Below are 20,087 nucleotides of genomic sequence, written 5' to 3'. Positions count from 1 at the left end.
AGCTAATGAAAAGGTAAGAAAAGATCTCTTAAAAACAACTAAAATGCAGGAAAAATAATCCATCATCTGCAAGACAATGTGAAGATGAGCAATGTGAGACTAATAGGCATTAATGAGAAATGAGTCAATATAAATGATATAAAAACAATATGGGCAGAAGTAATAGCAGAAAACTTCCTAAATATGGAGAAACAATCTGACATTCAGGTAACCGAAACATATAGAACTCCAAATAACATTAACCCAATTAAAAACACACCGAGATATATAATAGTCAAGATCCCAGAAATCCGGCACAAAAACAATATACTAAAAGCTACTGGAGAAAAGAAACAGATCACATTTAAAGGAAAACCCATCAGAGTAATGGCAGACTTCTCTTCCCAAACCATGATGGCAAGAAGAGCATGGAGCAGAGTACTTCAAGTCCTCTATGAAAACAAATTCCAGCCCAGACTACTAGACCCTGCAAAACTCTCTTTCAAGTTTGATGGAGAAGTGAAATATTTCCATGACAAAGAACAACTAAAGAATTTCATGACGACAAAGCCAACTCTATACAGACTAATAAAAGATATTCTAGTTAGGGACCAAAATGACCACAACTCCATGAATGAGAACAGAAAGAACCCACCAAATAAGGCAAACAATTAAACACAGGAGAAAAAGGGGTAAACAACAGCAGGTAAATACCATGTCAATCATAAGTCAATACATCTCAATTATAACCATCAATGTAAGTGGACTCAATTCACCAATTAAAAGAAATAGACTGGCACAGTGGATTAGGAAGCAAAATCCAACAATATGCTATATAGAAGAAACACACGTAACTCATAAACACATTCATAGGCTGAAAGTCAAAGGATGGAAAACAATACTACATGCTCCAGCACTTCAGAAAGAAGCAGGGGTGGCAATCCTATTCTCAGAGAGTCTCAACTTCAAACCAACAATGATCAAACAAAATAAAGAAGGCCATATACTATATACTGCTTAGGGGAAAAATTCAAGAGGAAGAGGTAACACTCATAAATATGTACTCACCAAACATGGGAGCACCCAATTATATAAGACAAATCTTTATGGACATGAAAAATCTAATATCCAATACCACAATCTTAACAGGAGACCTTAACACCCCCTTATCCCAAAAAGATAGGTCAAGCAGACAAAAAATTAGCAAAGAAGTAGCAGAACTGAACCAGAACTTGGAAGAAATGGACTTAGTGGACATATACAGAGTGTTCCACCCAACCACAGCTGAATACACACTTTTTTCAGCTTCTCATGGGTCATTTTCTAAAATAGACCACATACTAGTCCATAGGTCATGCTTAAGTATATGCAAGAAAACAGAAATTATTCCATGCATATTATCTAATGACAGTGCAATGAAACTGGAAATAAATGACAAAAGAAACCACAAAAAGCCCATAAATACATGGAAATTAAACAACATCCTCCTCAGCAACCAATGGGTCACAGATGAAATGAAACAAGAAAGTAAACAATATCTACAATTCAATGAAAAGTCAAGCACAACGTATTGGAATTTATGGGATGTGATGAAAGTAGTTCTTAGAGGGAAATTTATAGCTGTGAACTCACATATTAGGAAAACAGCATGGGAAGAACTAAATACCCTAATGCTGTACCTCAAACATCTAGAAAAGGAAGAGAAAACCAAACCCAATGCCCAAAGATGGGAGGAAATTATAAAGATTAGAGCAGAAATTAATTCAATCAAGATGAAGAAAACAATTCAAGGAATTAACAAATCAAAAAGCTGGTTCTTTGAAAGATTAAATAAAATTGATAAGCCCCTAGCTAACCTCATCAAAAAGAGGAAGGAAAAAACTCAAATAAAAACTCTGCCTGCAAACATCTTTTTCAAAGCTTTCCATTTGCTCCCTTTTATTTCCCTTGCAGTTAAATGAAGCCATAAAACTAGTTCTGGACAATGAAATGGGAGTGGAAGTGATGTGTATCTTATCTGGATTGAGGCTTTGCAAAGCCCTGTGTAAATCTCCAGCCTGTCTTTTCCCTTGCCTGCAGGAGGGAGGAGTTCTTTCTGAGGGTGCTGTGAGGATGTGGGTGGGGCCTCTGTAGCCCAGGTCCTACAGGCTTCTGTGGAGCAGGGTGTCTTCTCACTCTGGCCCTCACAGGACAGATTCTAGTTTCCATAAATGAAACCTTAACACACTGTATTGTGGGGATGTCTCATCACTGTAGCAAAACCTGGCTGACCCTGCTCAGGCAATCCCAATCTCTGTATCATCTGCTGGCCCTCCTGAAGGGGCCTACAGTCTTTTGCTCCAGTGACCTCAGGTCCTTTTGAAGAGACAAGAGTCTGTTTTCTAGAACTCTCAGCTACCCTATAGGAGGCTGGCAAAAAAGGAAGCAGGAAAAAGAGAGTGCACTTTCTCCAGGTTTCTCTGAGAATGCTTATGGAAGGCTCTGAAACCTGCAGGGCTAGTGGGCCACCGCAGCTGGCCCGTGACACCTCCATGCAGGGAAAAGGAGTTCTGTAGCGGAGACCCATGGCTTTCCATGCCCTTTCTCTGTCTCAGTGTTCCTGGCAGCAACAGGCTGGCGGAGAGGGCCCTAATGCTTCCTGGCTGTGACAGCACCTTAGTGAATTATTACTCATTTCCTTCTGATTCTCTGTGCATTTCACATTGAGGAAGAATTATAAATTAAAACAGGCTGTCACTGACTTTGAGCATCTCTTCCATTTATGCCCCCCTGAAGAAATCATTCCCCCCAAGCCCCTCACGTTTCTTCTGATTAAAAATCCAAAAGCTAAGGAGATCTTTCTGTTTGGCTTTTCACTTCCCCCTCAAGGGATCCCACATTCACTTCTTTTGCAGAAATGAACTGGTGTCTGCAAGTGACCTTCCACGGGGCATCCTTCACAAGCATGTCTTAAATACCAAGGGCCACAGCAGAAGATTCCAGCAGGTGATGGGCTGACAGAAGAGGAGGCTGAGTTGGGCTGGAGCTCCATAGCAGGGCACTTTCTCCTCACTTTTTCAGGAAGGAAGTGAGAGCTGAACTGACTGATACATACGGGCACCTCAGCTAGTGTCAGGTCCTGCAGGCTCCAGTGTCCCCCTCAACAGTTCCTGCTGTGAGCTTAGGCAAGTCACTTCCTTAGAGCCCCAAGCTTCTCAAATGTAAAATGGGGTGAGAGTAGGGTCTACTTCACAGGGGTGGTTTTATGACAGAGTTGGACAAATATGAAGTGGAGGTAGTGATATTAATTATTATTCACACTTGAGTTAGTGGGTAGGTCCTCAAACAGCCAACATAGCTGACAGGGGCAGAGACAGATACTGTGGCTGCTCCCCTGGACCAGTCTCCTAGGGCTGCTCAAGCGGTATCTCAGCCTGGGCCTTCTGGGGAACAGGAATGAAGAAAACCATTGCGTTCTCTTGCTTTGGGAAGTCATCCTCATCCTGGCTGGCATATGATCCAGGGTGAACTGGGAAAGGAGGTCTCATTTCCTTATGACTGACTGAATGAAGGGAGAGCAGGTAGGCCAAACAGCAAGGCAGATTGATGGGCAATTTAGGTGACAATTAAACCTTGAGGAGAGGAAGGGAGCCGAGAGGACTTCCTTACTGAAGCCCACATGGGATCTTGGGAAATCATTGATAAGGACAATTACTGAGCACAAGATCGGCCCTCAAGGCTGGGCTCATGGCATCTACTCATCCTTTATTTTTCTCCTTCCCTTCTCATTCACCCAATTACCTACTAAGTGTTTGGAACACTGTTAGATGTCAGCATTTATTTTCTGAACACAATGGGGGCAGGTTCTCTTCTTTAAACTATTGTTACTCAAATTGGGGTCCAGGAGCCATACCAATAGTGCAGCTGTTACAGTTGGAGAACCCTGGGCCCCACCTGGCCTGCCCACTTAGAAGTTACGTTCTGAACGTGCTCGTGGGTGCTTCTTGTGCACCTTCATATCTGAGGAGCATTTTTCCCACTAACCCCCTTCTTGGGCTGCAGCCAGGTAGTTCATTGACTGCAGGGCAAATTGGGCTGTGTGAGGGTCAATCCATCCTGCCACATTTGGCAATTATGGCATCTGATTCCACTCTAAGAGAGACAAATGGGTAGAGTCATAGAGATGTGACCTCAGCCACAGCCGCAGGAGCTGCCAAGTCTAAACTTCAAGCCAAAAGACACTACTTCTTTTCCTCCCCATGTGACAACTCTGTTAACATTTTTGATAAATATGTGTTATACATTTCTTGAAAATATGGAGTCATGGGAAAATGCTGTAAGAAATACATCAAGTATTATGATTATCTCTGAATGTGTGAGAGAAAGGGTGGTGGGCACCAGTTATTTTCTTCTGTGTATTTTCTATATTTTCCAGTTATTTTATCACCATTTGTTTTATTTTATAATAAAAATATACACTTTTAAAAAATGTGCTTGCTATTTTTCCAGTTCCTCTGTGTGACTTCAGGCGAGTCACTTCCTTAGAGTCCCAGGTTTCTCAAATGTAAAATGGGGCAATACCAGCATCTACTTCACAGCATTGGTTTTAGGATAGAATTGGACACATATGAAGTGAAGGTAGTGGTGCTAATTATTATTCGTACTTGAGTTAGTGGGACTAATGAGGGTAGGTCCTCAAACAGCCAACATTGCTGCCAGGGGCAGAGACAGACCTCATGGCTGCCCCTCTGGACCAGTCTCATAGGGGCTGATCAAGCAGCATCTTGACTGGAGCCTTCTGGGGAACAGGAAGAAGCACCGGTATAGGAAGAGTGTCCCCTGTCCAGGGAGGAGAAATCACATATCTACAATGGCCAGGAGTCAGTCTTCTGGGGAACAAAAGGGAGAGACCTGGCCCTTTCCTGGGGGTCCACATACCATTGAGGCTATTGGCCAGAACTCTGTTGACGGGGTACAGCCTCTGAGGTATTTTGCTTAGATTTGGCAATGTTTTACACTGTCAGTGCAAGAGTACTGAAGGTGTCATGTTACAGAAGTAGAAAAGTGAGACTTGGGTGGTACTCAGAGTGCTGACTCCTTCCTCCACAGAAAGGGCTTCCTCCTGGGCCCTGTTCCTGTGTGAATTTTCCTGGTTCAGTTTTCCCGGTGAGTCCCTAGCCTGGGTAATGCTCAGCACAGCCAAAGGCAGAGACTAATACAACAGGTGAGTGGTTGGGAATATGGGTGTGAAGTCAGACTGAGTCCAAATCATTGCTGAAGCCACCAGCAAAGAGTCCGATGTGGATTGAACTCCCTATGGCTTCTCTGTCTGAGATAGCTGGGACAGTGCTGCCCAGGGCTGTTGTGTGAAGTAGGTTAACACTCGGAGAGTATTTTGAGCAGCACCTGCACATAGTAAGCGTTCAATAAATGTTCGTCAGCATTGTTGCCATTGTTATTCTCACAGGGATGTTTCTAGAATCAATGGTCCAATGAAGAAAACAGCAAAAAGGCCAGAAATAGGGCACACAAACAAGGAATTTTTTTTCTCTCTTATTCTGCCAAGAGCAGAGTAAGAAAAAGATTGGACTAACTCCCCTCCTGGATTGAATTGCCCCTGCTAGCAACTGATTTCTGCAGCAAAGAGCCCAGTGAGGGTGTTCTCCAGGGTGGAGCTGTCATTCTGAGAGCCGGGCAGAGCAACTTCTCAAGCACAGCTGAAAAGGCCACTGGTCCCTAGGTGCCTGCCCTCAGTACCCAAGCTCAGCTGCCCTGAAGCTTAGGGCTTGTTCTGGAAATCCACAGTGCAGACTCCAGAGAGATGAGAAAATGAACTCACTCGGTCCACAGCCATTGGGGGGATTCCAAAAGGCTCAGCACTCTAATCACAGCTCTGTCCTAGACACACTGTGCGAACCTGAACCAGCGAATTACCTTCTCTGTGCCTTCATTTTCCCAGCTGTAAATCAGGGCACAGCCTCTGACCTGTGTCCCAGCTGGGAAGTGGGTATCAAAAGACTTTTTAAAGGTAATTACAAAAATCATACAGCTCAGAGGCACTGCTGGAGTTACTGCAGACACAAATAACTGGACACACACACACACACACACACACACACACACACACACAGGCTACTGCCCTGAGCACTGTGGCCCACATGCATTGCTGGCTCAGAGAACGGTGAGAATTCAGTGAAAATGTCAGGAGCCTAATAGCGTGAAACAAGGTCTGACCGAGAATCCCTGTGTCTCAGTCTGGCCACAGGCAAGGCCAACCGCAGCAAGCTGAGAGGATGTCTCTCCCTAGTGCCTCCACCCTGTGCCCTGAGGCTCCACAGGTCTTAGCTCTTTCTCTTAAATACTGTATGTTGTCAGAAGGCCATTGGGCATTGGGATGCCTTTCCAAGCTCATGTGGCTCACGGGGATAGAAGAGGCCCACAGGGCTGGGGTGGGCTGGGGCAGGGTGCAAGCAACCCCATCTACTCACGGCACAGCTGGCCCTCATCTTCTCCCTGGGCGCAGTCCTGGTGGAAGTCACAGGCCTGCCCGAGCTGGAGGGCTGTCCCATTCCAACAGGTGAAGGAACTCTGCAGGGCCATCTTGGATCCTGGGGATGCTCCTAGAGAATACACAGACACATTTCCCTGATGAGTTTGTCTTCTATATTTTCTCTGTGTCTTGAGAGTATACCTTGCAAGATCTTGTCTGGTTTTTAATGTACATGACCTCAGACCATGGAGGACTATATTGTTTCCCAGCATTGGCTGGCCCCATGGGAAGGTAACAAGGACAGCTTCCCAGCCCTGCCATTCCCATCCCAAGGTCTGACTGAGATCCCTGTATCTCAATCTGGCCACAGCTAAGGCCAACCACAGCAAGCTGAGAGGATGTCTCTCCCTAGTGCCCCCATCCTGGCTGCTGAGGCTCTCAAACTATAGTGACAGTGAGTGGACAAGGAGTAGACATTTGTTCCATGCTCCACAAATGCCACGGGGGCCTCAAACTCATGCTTCAGTGTTCCAGGTGGATGCACTACAGGTGGGGTCTTGTCTGCACAACCAGTCTTCTCCTCAAGGTCAAACCTGGGGTTCCAACAAGCGTACTGGATCCTGGGTTTTGACCTCAGATTCTACTACTAAAATGATTTACAGAATGGATTCTAGAGACACACAGCACTGCTGCTGTGACATGCTAAGCCTACCATGGTGAGAGCTGAGCTCTGAGTCCCATAAGATTGCTGTGTGAGGCTGACTGTGTCCCTTGTCTGTGTGGACTACCTACTCCTTTATAAAAGGGAGAATTTTGACTATATCTTTAAGCTTTTATTCCAGCACTACATTTCTTAGACAAATCATATTGTCTAGAGGGAAGTGTGGATAGTTTATAAAGCACATATTAGCAGTTATTAGTCTCTGTATTAAGAACAAAGCATTATGATAATTAGTCTGTGAGCACTCCTGTCTCTGCAGGCCCCATAGATACAGGCTATAGGGAGGAGCAGGCTGTCCTGGCCTAATCTCTATGACTTGAGTGGAAAATATAGCCTGGTGCCACTCAGGGTCTGCCTGCTGCCTCCTGCAACTCAGCTCTTGGATGGCAGGAGGACAGGAGCCTCTAGCCATACTGTGGAGGTGAGCAGGTGGAGCCTAGCTGAGTTGATATCTCCAGGTGTGGCTGCCTCACCCTCTTGCCCTTTTGCTAGCTCCAGCCTGGCAGCTGTTTCCTCAGTGATCACCTCCCTCCCTCCCACCTACATCAGTGCTTTGGATGACCATGTCTCCTGCCTCTCTGGGCCTCCTGCAGCGGGCTTCTCCAACCCTAGCTGCAAAATCAGATGTAGCTGACTATGCTATGGGACACTTCAGGGAGGATGATTGATCTTTAATACCTCAAATTCCATGATTTTCTGGTTCATTTGATTGTTATCAATGTTACAAAACCTAATGAAATCCCACCTATTTGCTTTTAGAGTTCCTCTGCCTATCGTAGCATGCCAGGCTTTGTGGGGATGGTAGGCAGGGCTTAGCAATGCGTCTTAACATTTCCTAAGACAGAAGTTGTGGTCACAGACACAGTCTCTTGTCTAAGGTCACACAGTATATGAGATGTAAACCGAGTTTGTTGAACCTCAAAGCTGCTTTTATCCATCATATGGAAGGGAAATGCTACAGGTGACTTTGTGCCTCTTTTATTGGCTATGCCGGTAAGGTTTGGCTTATCAGATTACATAGAAGCCACCCTGCATTGGCTTCCAGCCTGGCAGGTAGTCTCTGTGACTCCTGGATGTGGGAAAACAAGCCCCATATCCTTCCTGCAAATCGCATCTGAGCTTTTTAACTTGTTCTCCAAGGCTGCTGATGATCTGGGCCCAGATTGCCTTTTCTGTCTCATCTCCCTTTGCCTCCTTCTGTGAATGTTGAGCTGTGGGGTCCTGTGACGGTGGACCCCAGGACCTGTTATCCATCCAAGCTCACAATCTTTCCTTGTGACAATCCTAACATCTTCTATTGGCTTTGGCTCTGTTAGCCTTACTGTGGAACTTACAAGGATGCACTTTCCTCTTCTCTGTCACATTGTCTGAGCTTCTGGCCATCCTCAGCCCTAGCTAGGCTTCGTCCTTAGGAGAGCTCATGACTAGCCTGAACCCAATGTGAGGGGCAGGCTGACCAGTGCATCCCCAAATAACCACACCTTAATCCTGGGAACCTAATATGAGTGTGAATGTTTCCTTACAGAGTAAGAAGAATTTTTGCTGATAGGATTAAGGCTTTCTAGATGGAAAGATTCTCGTGGCTTAGCCAGGTAGGTCCAAAGAGTCCTTAGCAGAGGGAGGCAAGAGAATAAAAAAAAAAAGAAACAGGAGATGATCCTAGAAGCATGAGTGTGGGGTGATTAGAGGAAGGGGTCCTGATCCAAGAATTATAGGAAGCTGCTAGAAGCTGAAAAAGTCAGGAAAACAGATAATTCCTTAGATTCTCCAGAAGGAATCAGTCCTACCCAACAACATGCCTTTAGCCCAGTGAAACTGATTTCAGACTTCAGCCTTCTAGGGCTGTATGAGAATAGAGAATAAATTTGTGTTGTTTTAAGCTATCAAGTTGTGGTAGTTTGTTACAACAGCACTAGGAAATTCATATTCCATCTAAACCCAACTTCACCTGAAATCATGAAATCAGCTTAGAATCTGGACAGCTTAAGCCCAGCGCAGATTTAGATCAACTTCTCAGTTCTTTAGCTTTTTTGTGAGTACCTTCTTATAGTTTCCTGGTTTGGTTACTGCTACCTGCTTCTTTCACACAGAGGATAAAAATGCTGTCCCCATGCCTCAGGACAGCCTGCGACAGCTCTTCCCAAATGCCTTATTGATTCTATGTACAGAGGCAGGAATAACAGAATTCACCCTTGCTCCCACACTGCCCAATTTCAAGTATTTTCAGCTAATTCTGTCTCCCCCAGAAGAGGGACACAGCGAGTGAAGCACTTTCCCGAGGTGCTGACATGTGAGCTTGGCTGGGTTCCATGGACCATGTCCCAGCAATCGAGGAAGCAGAGGTGTGAGCTGTCTGCCCACTAAACCTTGTAACAATAGGACAGGGAAGCTCTATTATTTGCACTTTGCCTTAGGAAATGCAGAGTACAGTGATATTGTCTGTCTTCTCTGCTCCTCTTTCAGGGCAAAGATATTTTTGTGGTTCAGTATAGCTCATCTCCCTTGGTCCTGACTCACATAGGAGTTTAGTCCTCAGAGTCACAAAGTCATAGATTTAAGAAGGCAGAGACTTAATCTCACTATGGTATTTAGAAGGGAGGCCTTTTGGAAGTGATTACATTGGATTAGGTCATTAAGGCGGCATCCCTGTGATTGAATCCTGGTGGCTTTGGAAGGAAAGAGCAAAGGATTACAGGAACACAGAGATCTACCTGTGTCCTGTGTGCCATGACATGACATAGTCAGAGGGGCCCCACCAGGGCCCATGCCATGGTGCTCAACTTTTGGCCATGAGGTAAATAAAACATGAACTAAATAAACATCCTTTCTTTAAAAGGAGCCTGCCTTAAACCTGTACTGTAACATCACGTAACTCAGTTGTGTCCTAAATTTTCTGATCAAGGAGATTATGGGGTCATAGAGGAAAGTGTTTGACGATATAGAGTGTGCCTAAGGAGAGACACATGGAGAGAAAACAAGAGAGCAAATTGGTCAAGCAATGGCCGTGACTCATCCACATGGCTGACAGTCACAAAGAATCTACGAACTGTGGTACAGGGTTTCAGGATAAATCTGAGGGGATTTGACTGACATTGTCAGATACAAGAGTTACATTACTTATTATATAGGTCTTGCTTTGTCTTGGTCTTGACCATCCAGCAGAGAAGTGTGGGAATGGAATATGGAGGATAAAGCCATATTAATATGCTGAGCTGTAAAAGGCTCAAATCAACAACTTCTGTTTTTTTTTTTTTTTTTTTTTTTTTCCTGTTTTTTTGGCAGAACAGGGAATTGAACTCAGGCCCTGGACTGAGCCTTCCCCCCTCCCCCCCCGCCCCCGGCCAAGTCACCAACTTCTGTTATCACCAGTCTTATGGAAAACCCACTACTGTTATGGAGTACTGGACTATTGTGGAATATTTTGCGAATTCACGCACCTACAATATTTAAATGACAATGGACTACCCTTCTCTGACAAAACTAAACAAAAAAGGGGAATGCCAATGAATGATCATTTTATATCTGTATGTTCAAAATAGTTAAGATAGATATATAGCTGCATTCTCTTGGATCATTGACTAGAGGGATTTGTTCTAATAGTGTTTGCGGACAGGATATCATGTCTACATCTTGTACAATGAATAACCACTAAGACAACAATATGCAATGTATTAATTACTGAAATGTGCTAGTAATCGGTTTTGAAACTGTCCCATTGCTATTTGTTTCTCAATAAAATCATTAAAAAAATGAGCCAGCCTTATGTATTTTGTTGTAGGACTAAGTATTTAGGATTAAAAAATTCTAATTTGAATGTGGTTAGTGATTTCCAAGGCAGGTTTCCTAGGCCTTATTGAAGGTGATAATTAAAACACAGTTAGGACCTTATCACTCTCATTCTCAGCCCTACCATAGGAAAGGAGGAAACTCAAGAACCTGTAAGATCTCCCTTCACCTACGGGACACATCTGAGCTGCACCGTGTTTTATTCAAACTATGAGTCCCTTCGAGTGACTATGGACACATGAGAGCTTCGCCCACCAGTCACCTGACATTCCCCATGTAGGTCTCACTGCTTCTTTATACTTTTTTATCATTCCAAAAGCATAAGCCTATCATCTAAAGTTTGAAAGCAGATTAAAAAGAAACAAAAATAAAGCCTTGAGTCCCACCTCCCAGAGGCCATTTTTAACTTCTTGGTTAATTTATCTTTAATTTTTTTCTGCCTATGCTTTAGTCAAGCCATAGGCTTCTAGGCCTCAAAATAATTAAGGTTATATCACAAGATTTTCCAGGGGCTTTAAGAATTCCCCCAAAGAATACTTTTTTAATGGTTACAATACAGTGTGATATGTGCCATCATTTACGTAAACATTATTTGATGATTGGGCTGCTAGTGTATTTATAATAACACTTTGAAGAATATCTTTGAACATAAACCTTTGCTGCATTTCAGATTATTTTCATAGGATAGATTCCCAGAAGTGGCATTACTGAATCACAAGGTATAAACATTTTAAGGGCTCGTGGTACATATTGCCAAACTGCTTTGTAGAAGTTAATCCAATTTACAGTCTTTACCAGCTGTGTTCATACATACATGTCCTTCGGACTCCATTCTGGCCAGCCCTGAGCATTATTCTACTTGTAATTTTTAACTAAAGGGCTCTTCCCACTGTTTTATCTTGAATTTCTTTGCTAGTGATGTTTAATGTCTTGTCACATGCTGCCAGCTTTTTCTTTTCCAGTGTTGCGCATGGACCCTCAGGCTCCACACATGCTGGGCAACATGCTCTACCACAGCACTACAACCCCAAGCCCTTCTTCATGTTTTTATACTTCATTAATGAGGATGTGAAACCGACACTGTATGTGTGGCATATGCTTAATTATACATATTTAAGATATATTTTCATTTTGTTTATAATGCATTTTTGGTGAATAAACATTAAAACTTTTTATGTTCTTTAAACCTATCTTTCCTCGCTGATGTTTTCTTTTAAAGCCTTCAGAGTTTGTTCCCAGAGAGACTTGTAAGCAATGTACAGGTCGCCCTGCATTGTTTTGGGGTGGCCCTTTCCCTTGGGGATGCCTCCTCTGTCCTCATCTGTTGGCACTGGTGATCTGGATCTTGCCACTTTACCTGTGACATTTTCACAGGTCCTTCCTTCTCCCGGGCGTGAATAGATTTTCCCTTAGGTGTTTAGAGTGCTTCCCCTCTTGCATTTAACACGGGGACTCACACAACAATAGCTGTTTGTGTGCTAGTATTTCTACCCAGATTGTGAGCGACTTAAAGGTAGACATCAAGTCTTGTGAGGCTCCAGTAGGCTGGTACATGGATCTCCCAAATTCAGTGTTTGAGGTTTGAACTAATCCTGTGTATTAGCTGAGGAGGGTATTATTATAATACCCATTTTACAGTTGAAAGCAGAGCGCTTTCGAGGGGTCACATGCCTGGCTGAGGCACTGACTGGTGGGCACCTATAGTTTTGCTCCTTTGTTCTCTATCTTTCATGCAGTGTCTGTCTTGGGAGAATCCAGACGATGGGTGTCCTCAGGAATGTTGGTAGTGGGGGCAGAAGGCCAGGAGGTCAGTATCTCAGCCCTTTATCCACAAGAAAAGATATGGTGTGTGTGGGGTGTCCAGGAGTGGATGGAATTTCTGCTTTCACCCTCTGCATGCCCTTGACTTGATGAATCTTATACCAGGACCCCTTTTTCTGGGCCAAGGAAAACTATGTCTTTGAGCCTAGCTTCAACCAACTTCTCCCCATGTCCTTTCTCAGCTGGAGACTTTTCCTGGCAGAGCCTCCCCCAAACCCAGGGAGCTTCATGCTTACAAGAGATTCAATTAGATGGATGCCTGGTACTCTGATCACCACTGCCAGCCCAAACTCACAACTAATGAGGCGTGACAAAAAACAACTGCTCTGTCTTCTCAAGTTCTTTTTTTATGGGGGCCATAAATTCCAAAGAAGAGAGTATCCTGGTAAATTGTGTTAATCAAGGGCCCAAGCTTCCTGAACAGCATCCTTTCTGAGGCCTTATGTGGTGATAGCCCGCCTCCAGAGCAATAAGAAAAGGGGAGAGGCCTGGACATAAAGAATTGGTCACTTGTTTCCTGGGGCTCATGGGTGCTGATGGTTACTGGTAACCACTGAAACACTTAAATGCCCTAAAGGCAGGAAGATAGGAGAGATCAGAGATCAAGCCACCCATGGGAAAGTTGGTGCTTGGGGATTTTTCCTTTACAAGGGTCTTGTCTATGGGAATTTACTAATTAGCCTTTGAAACAGCAGCTCCTCTCAGGCTGACAGTGTAAGGCACTGGGGGTAGTAAATTCTCTTCATTCCATACCTTTGTACAGCGTTTTAACAGCTTGCAGTGTGTTTTCCTAATCCTTCTTTGTTTGAGCCTCATAAAAGCCCAGAAGAACAGTTATTATTCCCACCTGATTAATCAGATGACTGAAGCATCAAGGGCCTAAACAATACACATTGCTTTTAAACAGTAAAACATTACAGTGTGTTATGAGTCGCTTACCACGTGCTTTGTCTAAGGTCTCGCAGCTAAGTGAACCACTGTGGAGGACCGAGAGCTGGGTCAGATGATGCCAGGGTGAGATCCTCTCCCTTGATTGTCTTTCAGGAGTAGCACCTTGACTGCCCATGGGAGTCACTCAGGGAGTGAAACACTGCTGATGCTCAGGCTCTACCTGACCCAGTGAGGCCCCAGCATAGCAGGTATATATGTCTGGAGAAGAGGTCTGTGGCAATGGTGGTATTCAGAGCTCCTTGGCTACTCTTAATTACCACTTCCAAGGAGAGCCAGAGAAATTGGGCTAGGCATCTGGTCTCTCAGGTGGGTCATCACTCCTATTGCCACTGTTGCCCTCTGGTATAGTGATGCTGCCAACCTCAAATCCCTGCCTCAAGACCCTTTCCATCTCTGCTGTCTGGCTTTGGGGTTCTGGGAAATAGCTGTTGGTGACTATGTTTATGAAGTGGATTTGATGGAGTCAGTGCCAACTTGACTGATGCTGGCCCTTGTTAATGACTCTCCCTTGAAGCCTTCTGCCCCCTGTACAGTTTACTAAGCCACTCGCCCAGGAAGCTTGCCTCACATTGGCTTTTCTTGTCTTAGTCATCTGTCATTTGCCTCCTGCAACATCTCTCCTGGAACAGCATGCCGTATTTGTTTGTCCATTTATCTTCTCTGCAGATGCAGCAGAAATTAGTTCAGGTTTGTATCAGTGACACGTGTGGCCTAGGTCAGGTTGCATGAATCGCTGTTCTACACCACAGGTGACTTCGTGGGTTCATTTGCTAGGAATGACTCCTTTTGCCTCGTTGTGCCTTCAAAACAGACACCCACACAAATGCTCCTCCTTCAGTTGTACCTGGTAAATTTGACACTGTGAAATCGATACAACTCTTCCAACTCAAATTTCTTTTTTAAATGAATGTCAAATTTTAGGGCACTTAATTAATTTTTAATTAAGGTGATTTATGTGGCATTAAAAAAGACACATTTGTCTCAGCTCTTGGCCATCTCCCACCTGCTTGCTCTTGCCTAACTGATGACACTCATTAAAGGTGGAGAGCGGTGAGTAGTGCTGCTCCAGTGAGAAGGGGTTTTAACTCTTAATTTTAAGTGAAAGGGAGCTGGGATGTGGAGAAGCATTACAACTAGGGGATGTGGGGCCTGGGCCTGGCTCCCACGTTCTGGGTGAAAGCTTAACATTTCCAGGACCAGGACAGCTCAAGGGTAAACATGCCCAGAGACACGAAAATGGATGGCAACATGATGAGAACGCACTTAAATAGCATTCCCAGGCAGCCGCAGCTCCTCCGCTGGTGCTTGTGGGGTGTTAGAAGCTGCACAACATCATCATTGTGCAGCTTAGTGATCGTGCTACTGCCTGGGAGAGCCGTCCTTAACCAGTATGTCCCATGAGCTCTCTGGGTGATACCCGGATATGCCATAATCTGAAGACTTCTAATGCTGGGGAAATGGGTTTCTGGCTTGAAACCCAAGCCCTGTGCCACCAAGTGTTGAGTCACATTCTCACCATGCCAACTCCTTCTGTGGTCCAGCATTCTCAGGTCCTTTGGCATCCAGACTGCATTTCTGTTCACCTTGTGTTGATAAGATTCCATAAGACACAGAGAAAACAGAACTAGGTTCCAATCTTCCTCCAATACTAGTTAGCAGGAAGAACATTGGTAGTTTTGGCTCCCTTATCTAAATCAAGAATGCTGTCTAAATTTCTGTGAGGATTCCATGAAATAATGTGTTCGTAAAGTATGTGGGTTCTTATTCTGAGGTAATTTAAGAGCAATCTCAGGGACTTAGGGCAACTAGCCATGAAGGGTAGGTGGGTGGAAAGGAGCCAGTGAGGGGCTGCGCAGGCTGAACCTTGGGAACAGAGGGAACTTTCAGGTGCCCCTCACATCACACAATCAAGCTGAGACTCCACAGGGCCCGACCCTGTCAGCAAAACAACAATGGAAACAAACTCAAAGTAATTTCCAGCACAAATGATAGCTATGAAAAAGTCACACTAGCCATGATGAAGTTTTAGCACATTATCTCTGGAGTGACCTCACTGTGAGTGGGCTCTCTAAACACAGCTCCCTTGGGGCCTCTTCCTACCATAAGTCACATCTGGTTGTCACAGCATGCAATCCACACTGCATGGCCTCTGTGCCCAACTTTAGCACGTCCCTTTGAGTCTTTAAACATCATGGCCTGCAACTGCTTATAGCCTCTGTAATTTGGTTCAGTTGTCCAGAACTCTCTTCATCTGAACAGTTCCTTGTTTCTTCTATCTCAAATGCCACTTCCCCATTTGTTGTCCTTCTCCCTGCAGGCAGCCACGTGTCTCCCTCTGGAAATGGCTCCCGGCCTTCTCGTGTGTGCTCACCTCACTCTTCTGGGTCTTCACACCTGTACTTCTAGATTTTCCCAAATATATCCTAAATTCTGTGAGGCAAGGGGCCCATCCTCCTAATTTTACTCCTGGTGGCTGTTTGGACATACTGCTGATGAATGTATGTCAAAAGAAGACAACACAGACCACTAATAGAAAGTGTCAATGAGGATTCCTGCCTCCTGCAAGGAATTTTTGATTTCTTTGTGTTCTACCAAAGAAAATTCCATGTGCTTTCTTCCTCTTCCCCCATCCAATTCAATCTCTGTTTTCATTGGACAGCTATTTCTAGAGCCTCTGCTATATGCCTGGCACCAGAGTGAGAGTAGTAAAGAAACAGTCACCTGAGACCCAGTTTGAGGGTGGTCACAGGAATTATCCGTGTGTGTGTGTGTGTGTGTGTGTGTGTGTGTGTGTGTGTGTGTATGTATTGGACCTGGTACTGAAGAATGAGAGAACCAGCTATATCAAAAGCCTGGAGGAGCTGGGGGTGTGAAAGTATGTTGTGATCCAGCAGTGGAGCAAAAGCTGGTCTGGTTGACAGGGGTCACAGAGGATCATGCAGGATGGCTGCAGAGGTTCAACAGGGCCAGACCCTGCAAGCTGTGGTTAGGGTAGGAATTTTATTTCAGAGTTTAAACAACACACTGAACACTATTTGATAAGTCTTTAAAAGGATCATTTGGGGCCAATCAGGAAGAATGAACTAGAGAGGGCAATAGAGGGGGGAAAAACCCGTCAGCAGCCTGCTTCTGTAGATGACCAAGGAGGTCTCACTGGAGGTGACAGTGAGACAGTGAGTGGCACAGAGCATGGCCCTGGACAGAATCAAGGTTTCCCGCAGACATGGAAGTGTCCTTTAGGGCTAGTTTCAAAATCTGAATTCCATGTACAAGCTGGTCTCCATATGAATTTACTAAGAACCATGGAGATTCCTGTAGGCCATCAGAGGGAGGCAGAATGTGTTTCATTTTCACGGTTGAGCTCTCTGAAGAAATTAAAAATGTTCTTATTCCTTTGTAGCCTTAAAGCCCCTTTATTTTCTTGCATGGTCTTTTTTCATGAGGTTTCCCTATTTGACATTTATCTTCATTGCTTTTGCTGAAGAGACACACCAATAATTTTATTTTTAATATTATAAATGACCTCCATGTTCATTTTACCATTAATCTCTCTGAAAAGTAGTGATATTTAACCATTCTGCACTGCAGCTCTCCATAAAATAATGTCATTTTCTTCTCTAGTTTGCTCAGTAAACAATGAGCAATTCCAGTTGTACCTTGGAGAATTAATACTAATCACAAACAAATTACAGCTACAACTGAGACTGCTGCAGGGACCAGACTCTGGATTATGCAGCAGAGATGGCTGCTTGGGGTAGGAGAGAAAAGGTAAGTGGGAAATCACTCCGCTGGGGAAATCATGATCGAAGGTAGTGGCCTCTAGGCACCTCCAGTGAAGGCCGCTAGGTGGCTTCAGCTCTCTGGAAGACCACCACCTCTGGTAGTCATGGTGAAGGGCTCTCTGCCTCCTGAAGATGTAAGATATGCAGTGGATGCAGGAGCAGATATTAATCATGACAATAATAAGTCACCATTTGTAAGTACTTATAAAGTCCTAGGGCCTAGTGCAAAGTCTTTATATGATTCATTTTATTTAGCTCTTCCAGAAACTACATGGCATGATTGTTATTTCCTTTTACTGAGAAGGAAACTGAGATACAAGAGTTTGTAAATTAATCCCCTAAATAATAGAGTATTGGCAGAGCCAGGATTTTATGTCTGCTTGAGCCAGAAGCCCATGAACTTAATATCCTAAACTGATTAGGGTAGAAAGGCCATTTTAGAAGCTCCAGCAATAAACAAAAGGAAGGATTGCAGATTGTAAGACAATGGAGTACCAGACAGAAAGGGTTGAAGACAGAGAGCCCTGCAGGTGAGCTGGGAGTCTCCAGGATTCAAAGCAAGTGGCAGCTGGAGGATGACACTGGCTGGGCTTATGAGTAGGACTCTGGTCTCTTAACAGACCAGCAAGAAGGCTTTCAGGTAAATGATGTCCCAGGTAGGTACTGAGACTAGGTCCAGACACAGGGAAGAAGATGGAATCTGAATATCAGGGTTCACAGTTTGTCCTCATAGGCCTGGGAAAAAAAATCTGGTATCTTCAGAGGCTGTTAGGGGTGAAATGAGATAAATATGGAAAAGTACTTTGTAAACCACCTTGTGCAGAGACGACAAACCCTGCAGAGCTTTCAGTGATACAGATACAGTCTGGTGGGTTTTATTTATTTATTTATTTATTTATTTTTTGTGGAACTGGGGATAGAACTCAGGTCCTTGTGCTTGCCAGGGAAGTGCTTACTCCACTGAGCCATCCCCCCAGCCCCTTTAATTTTTCTTTTGCAGAACCGGGGATTGAACTCAGGCCCTTGTGCTTGCCAGAGAAGCACTTATTCCACTGAGCCATCTCCCTGGCCATCAGCGATACAGTCTGATGCAGCACGCGTGCCACAGGTTCACCACCACTAACCTAGTGTTCGCCAGTGCTTGATATTTCTTGGGACTATTTACCACCTGACATTCACATATGATCTCACTAAACCCGTCAGGGTTGGCTCCCTCCCTGTCTTAACTGCAATGTTACTTCTCAATGAGGTTTTCCCTGGTGACTTTAACATCTCTCCCCTATTCCTGCTCCCATCCTAAACAATCACTTCCCTCCCTATTGTTTCTCCTTGCTACTTAGAGTCAGAAAATGTTCACTTTCCATCTTAATTTTGTTGCAGTCTTTCTCCCCAACTAGCATTCGGGGAATGGAGAGCTTAGTGTGCGTTTTGTTGCTTGTTCCTAGTGCGTACAACAATAACTGGCATATAGTAAAACTGCAGTAAAATTTACTGAAAGAATAACTGAATAATACTTTTTAATAAATACTTTTAGGTAATGGATTCAGAAGCAAGATTTGGACTTCATTCACAGCTTAGAGTTGGTATTTCAGCGCATAGGCATTTCACCAAAGAGGACTTCTGTGTAGTCCAAGTCAGTAGCTGTGTGTGTATATCCATATTAAAAAGCAAATCATGTAAGAGGCTGACTGCAGTGATCTTGACATCTCTGAAGAGCCTGCATGGTGACACTAACTCTGTTCAGGGCCAGGGCTACATGCTCACAGCGGCCCTAGAGCTGCAACCTGGCGTGATGAAGCTGCAGCAGGCAGGGGTCATCGTGGCAAGTTGTACCACACAAACGAGGGAATGATACGCCATTCACAGCGAGCGAGGAGAGGCTGGGAGACAGTCAGAGTGCCCCATTCGGGTGCAGAACCAAGAGGGCCCTGGAAGCACACCCTGTGCCAGCAGCGCTCCCCGGAAGGACCGTCCTTCCAGCCAGGAGCAAGAAGCAGCAGCATTTCTTCAGAAGAAACATGAAGAGCTTCGCTGTTACTCATTTTGATAGGCTGAGTCTAGGCTCAATGATTGAGCCTCCCATGCAAGATCAAGGTTTCAAGTTTGGAGGAGGAATCAAGAACTCCCTTACCTCCTGGCATTTTTAATGTTTTCCCCTGATGGCACTGGGCGTCACACCTACAGGCACTTGACTACTGAGCTTGCTACTCAAACTTTAAGTTTTTTTTTTAAACTTTGAGACAGGGTCTCATTAAGTTGTCCAGGTTGGCCTTTAACTGGTGACTCTCCTATTCCAATTTCCCAAGTAAGTGGGATTTCAAGTCTGGGCCAGCACACCTGGTTTGTTTTAGTTCTTCTATATAAAGAATCTCAAAATTGGGAGAAACCTAATGAAGAAAAACAGTAGTGACAAGTAGGGAAGAAGAGTAAATACTAGTAATGAGAATGCTATGCCTCAGCCCCTTTTGTATTGCCTTTCACTGGACTCCTTTAACAAATATGCAAAAAGACCACTGATTTAGGATGACTAATATGAAGTAATGGAAAATAGCACGTGTTGGTGATGGAGGATGCAGAC

The 20,087-nt window shown here is 44.4% G+C and overlaps 1 protein-coding gene across 1 annotated transcript in view; it reads right to left on the bottom strand.

The window, feature by feature from the left end:
• The window catches only part of Alk (ALK receptor tyrosine kinase), an 854,626-nt gene that overhangs the window by 131,886 nt on the left and 702,653 nt on the right, over positions 1 to 20,087 (bottom strand). The window contains exon 6 of the mRNA XM_004627384.1: positions 6,447 to 6,578. Within this exon, the coding sequence (XP_004627441.1) occupies positions 6,447 to 6,578 (132 nt within the window). The remainder of the gene's footprint in view (positions 1 to 6,446; positions 6,579 to 20,087) is intronic.

This window comes from Octodon degus, unplaced genomic scaffold, assembly GCF_000260255.1.
Source record: "Octodon degus isolate 3935 unplaced genomic scaffold, OctDeg1.0 scaffold00019, whole genome shotgun sequence".
NCBI classification, from domain to species: domain Eukaryota; kingdom Metazoa; phylum Chordata; class Mammalia; order Rodentia; family Octodontidae; genus Octodon; species Octodon degus.
Note: the sequence above shows the minus strand (reverse complement) of the source record. Positions and strands in the feature narration are given on the sequence as shown.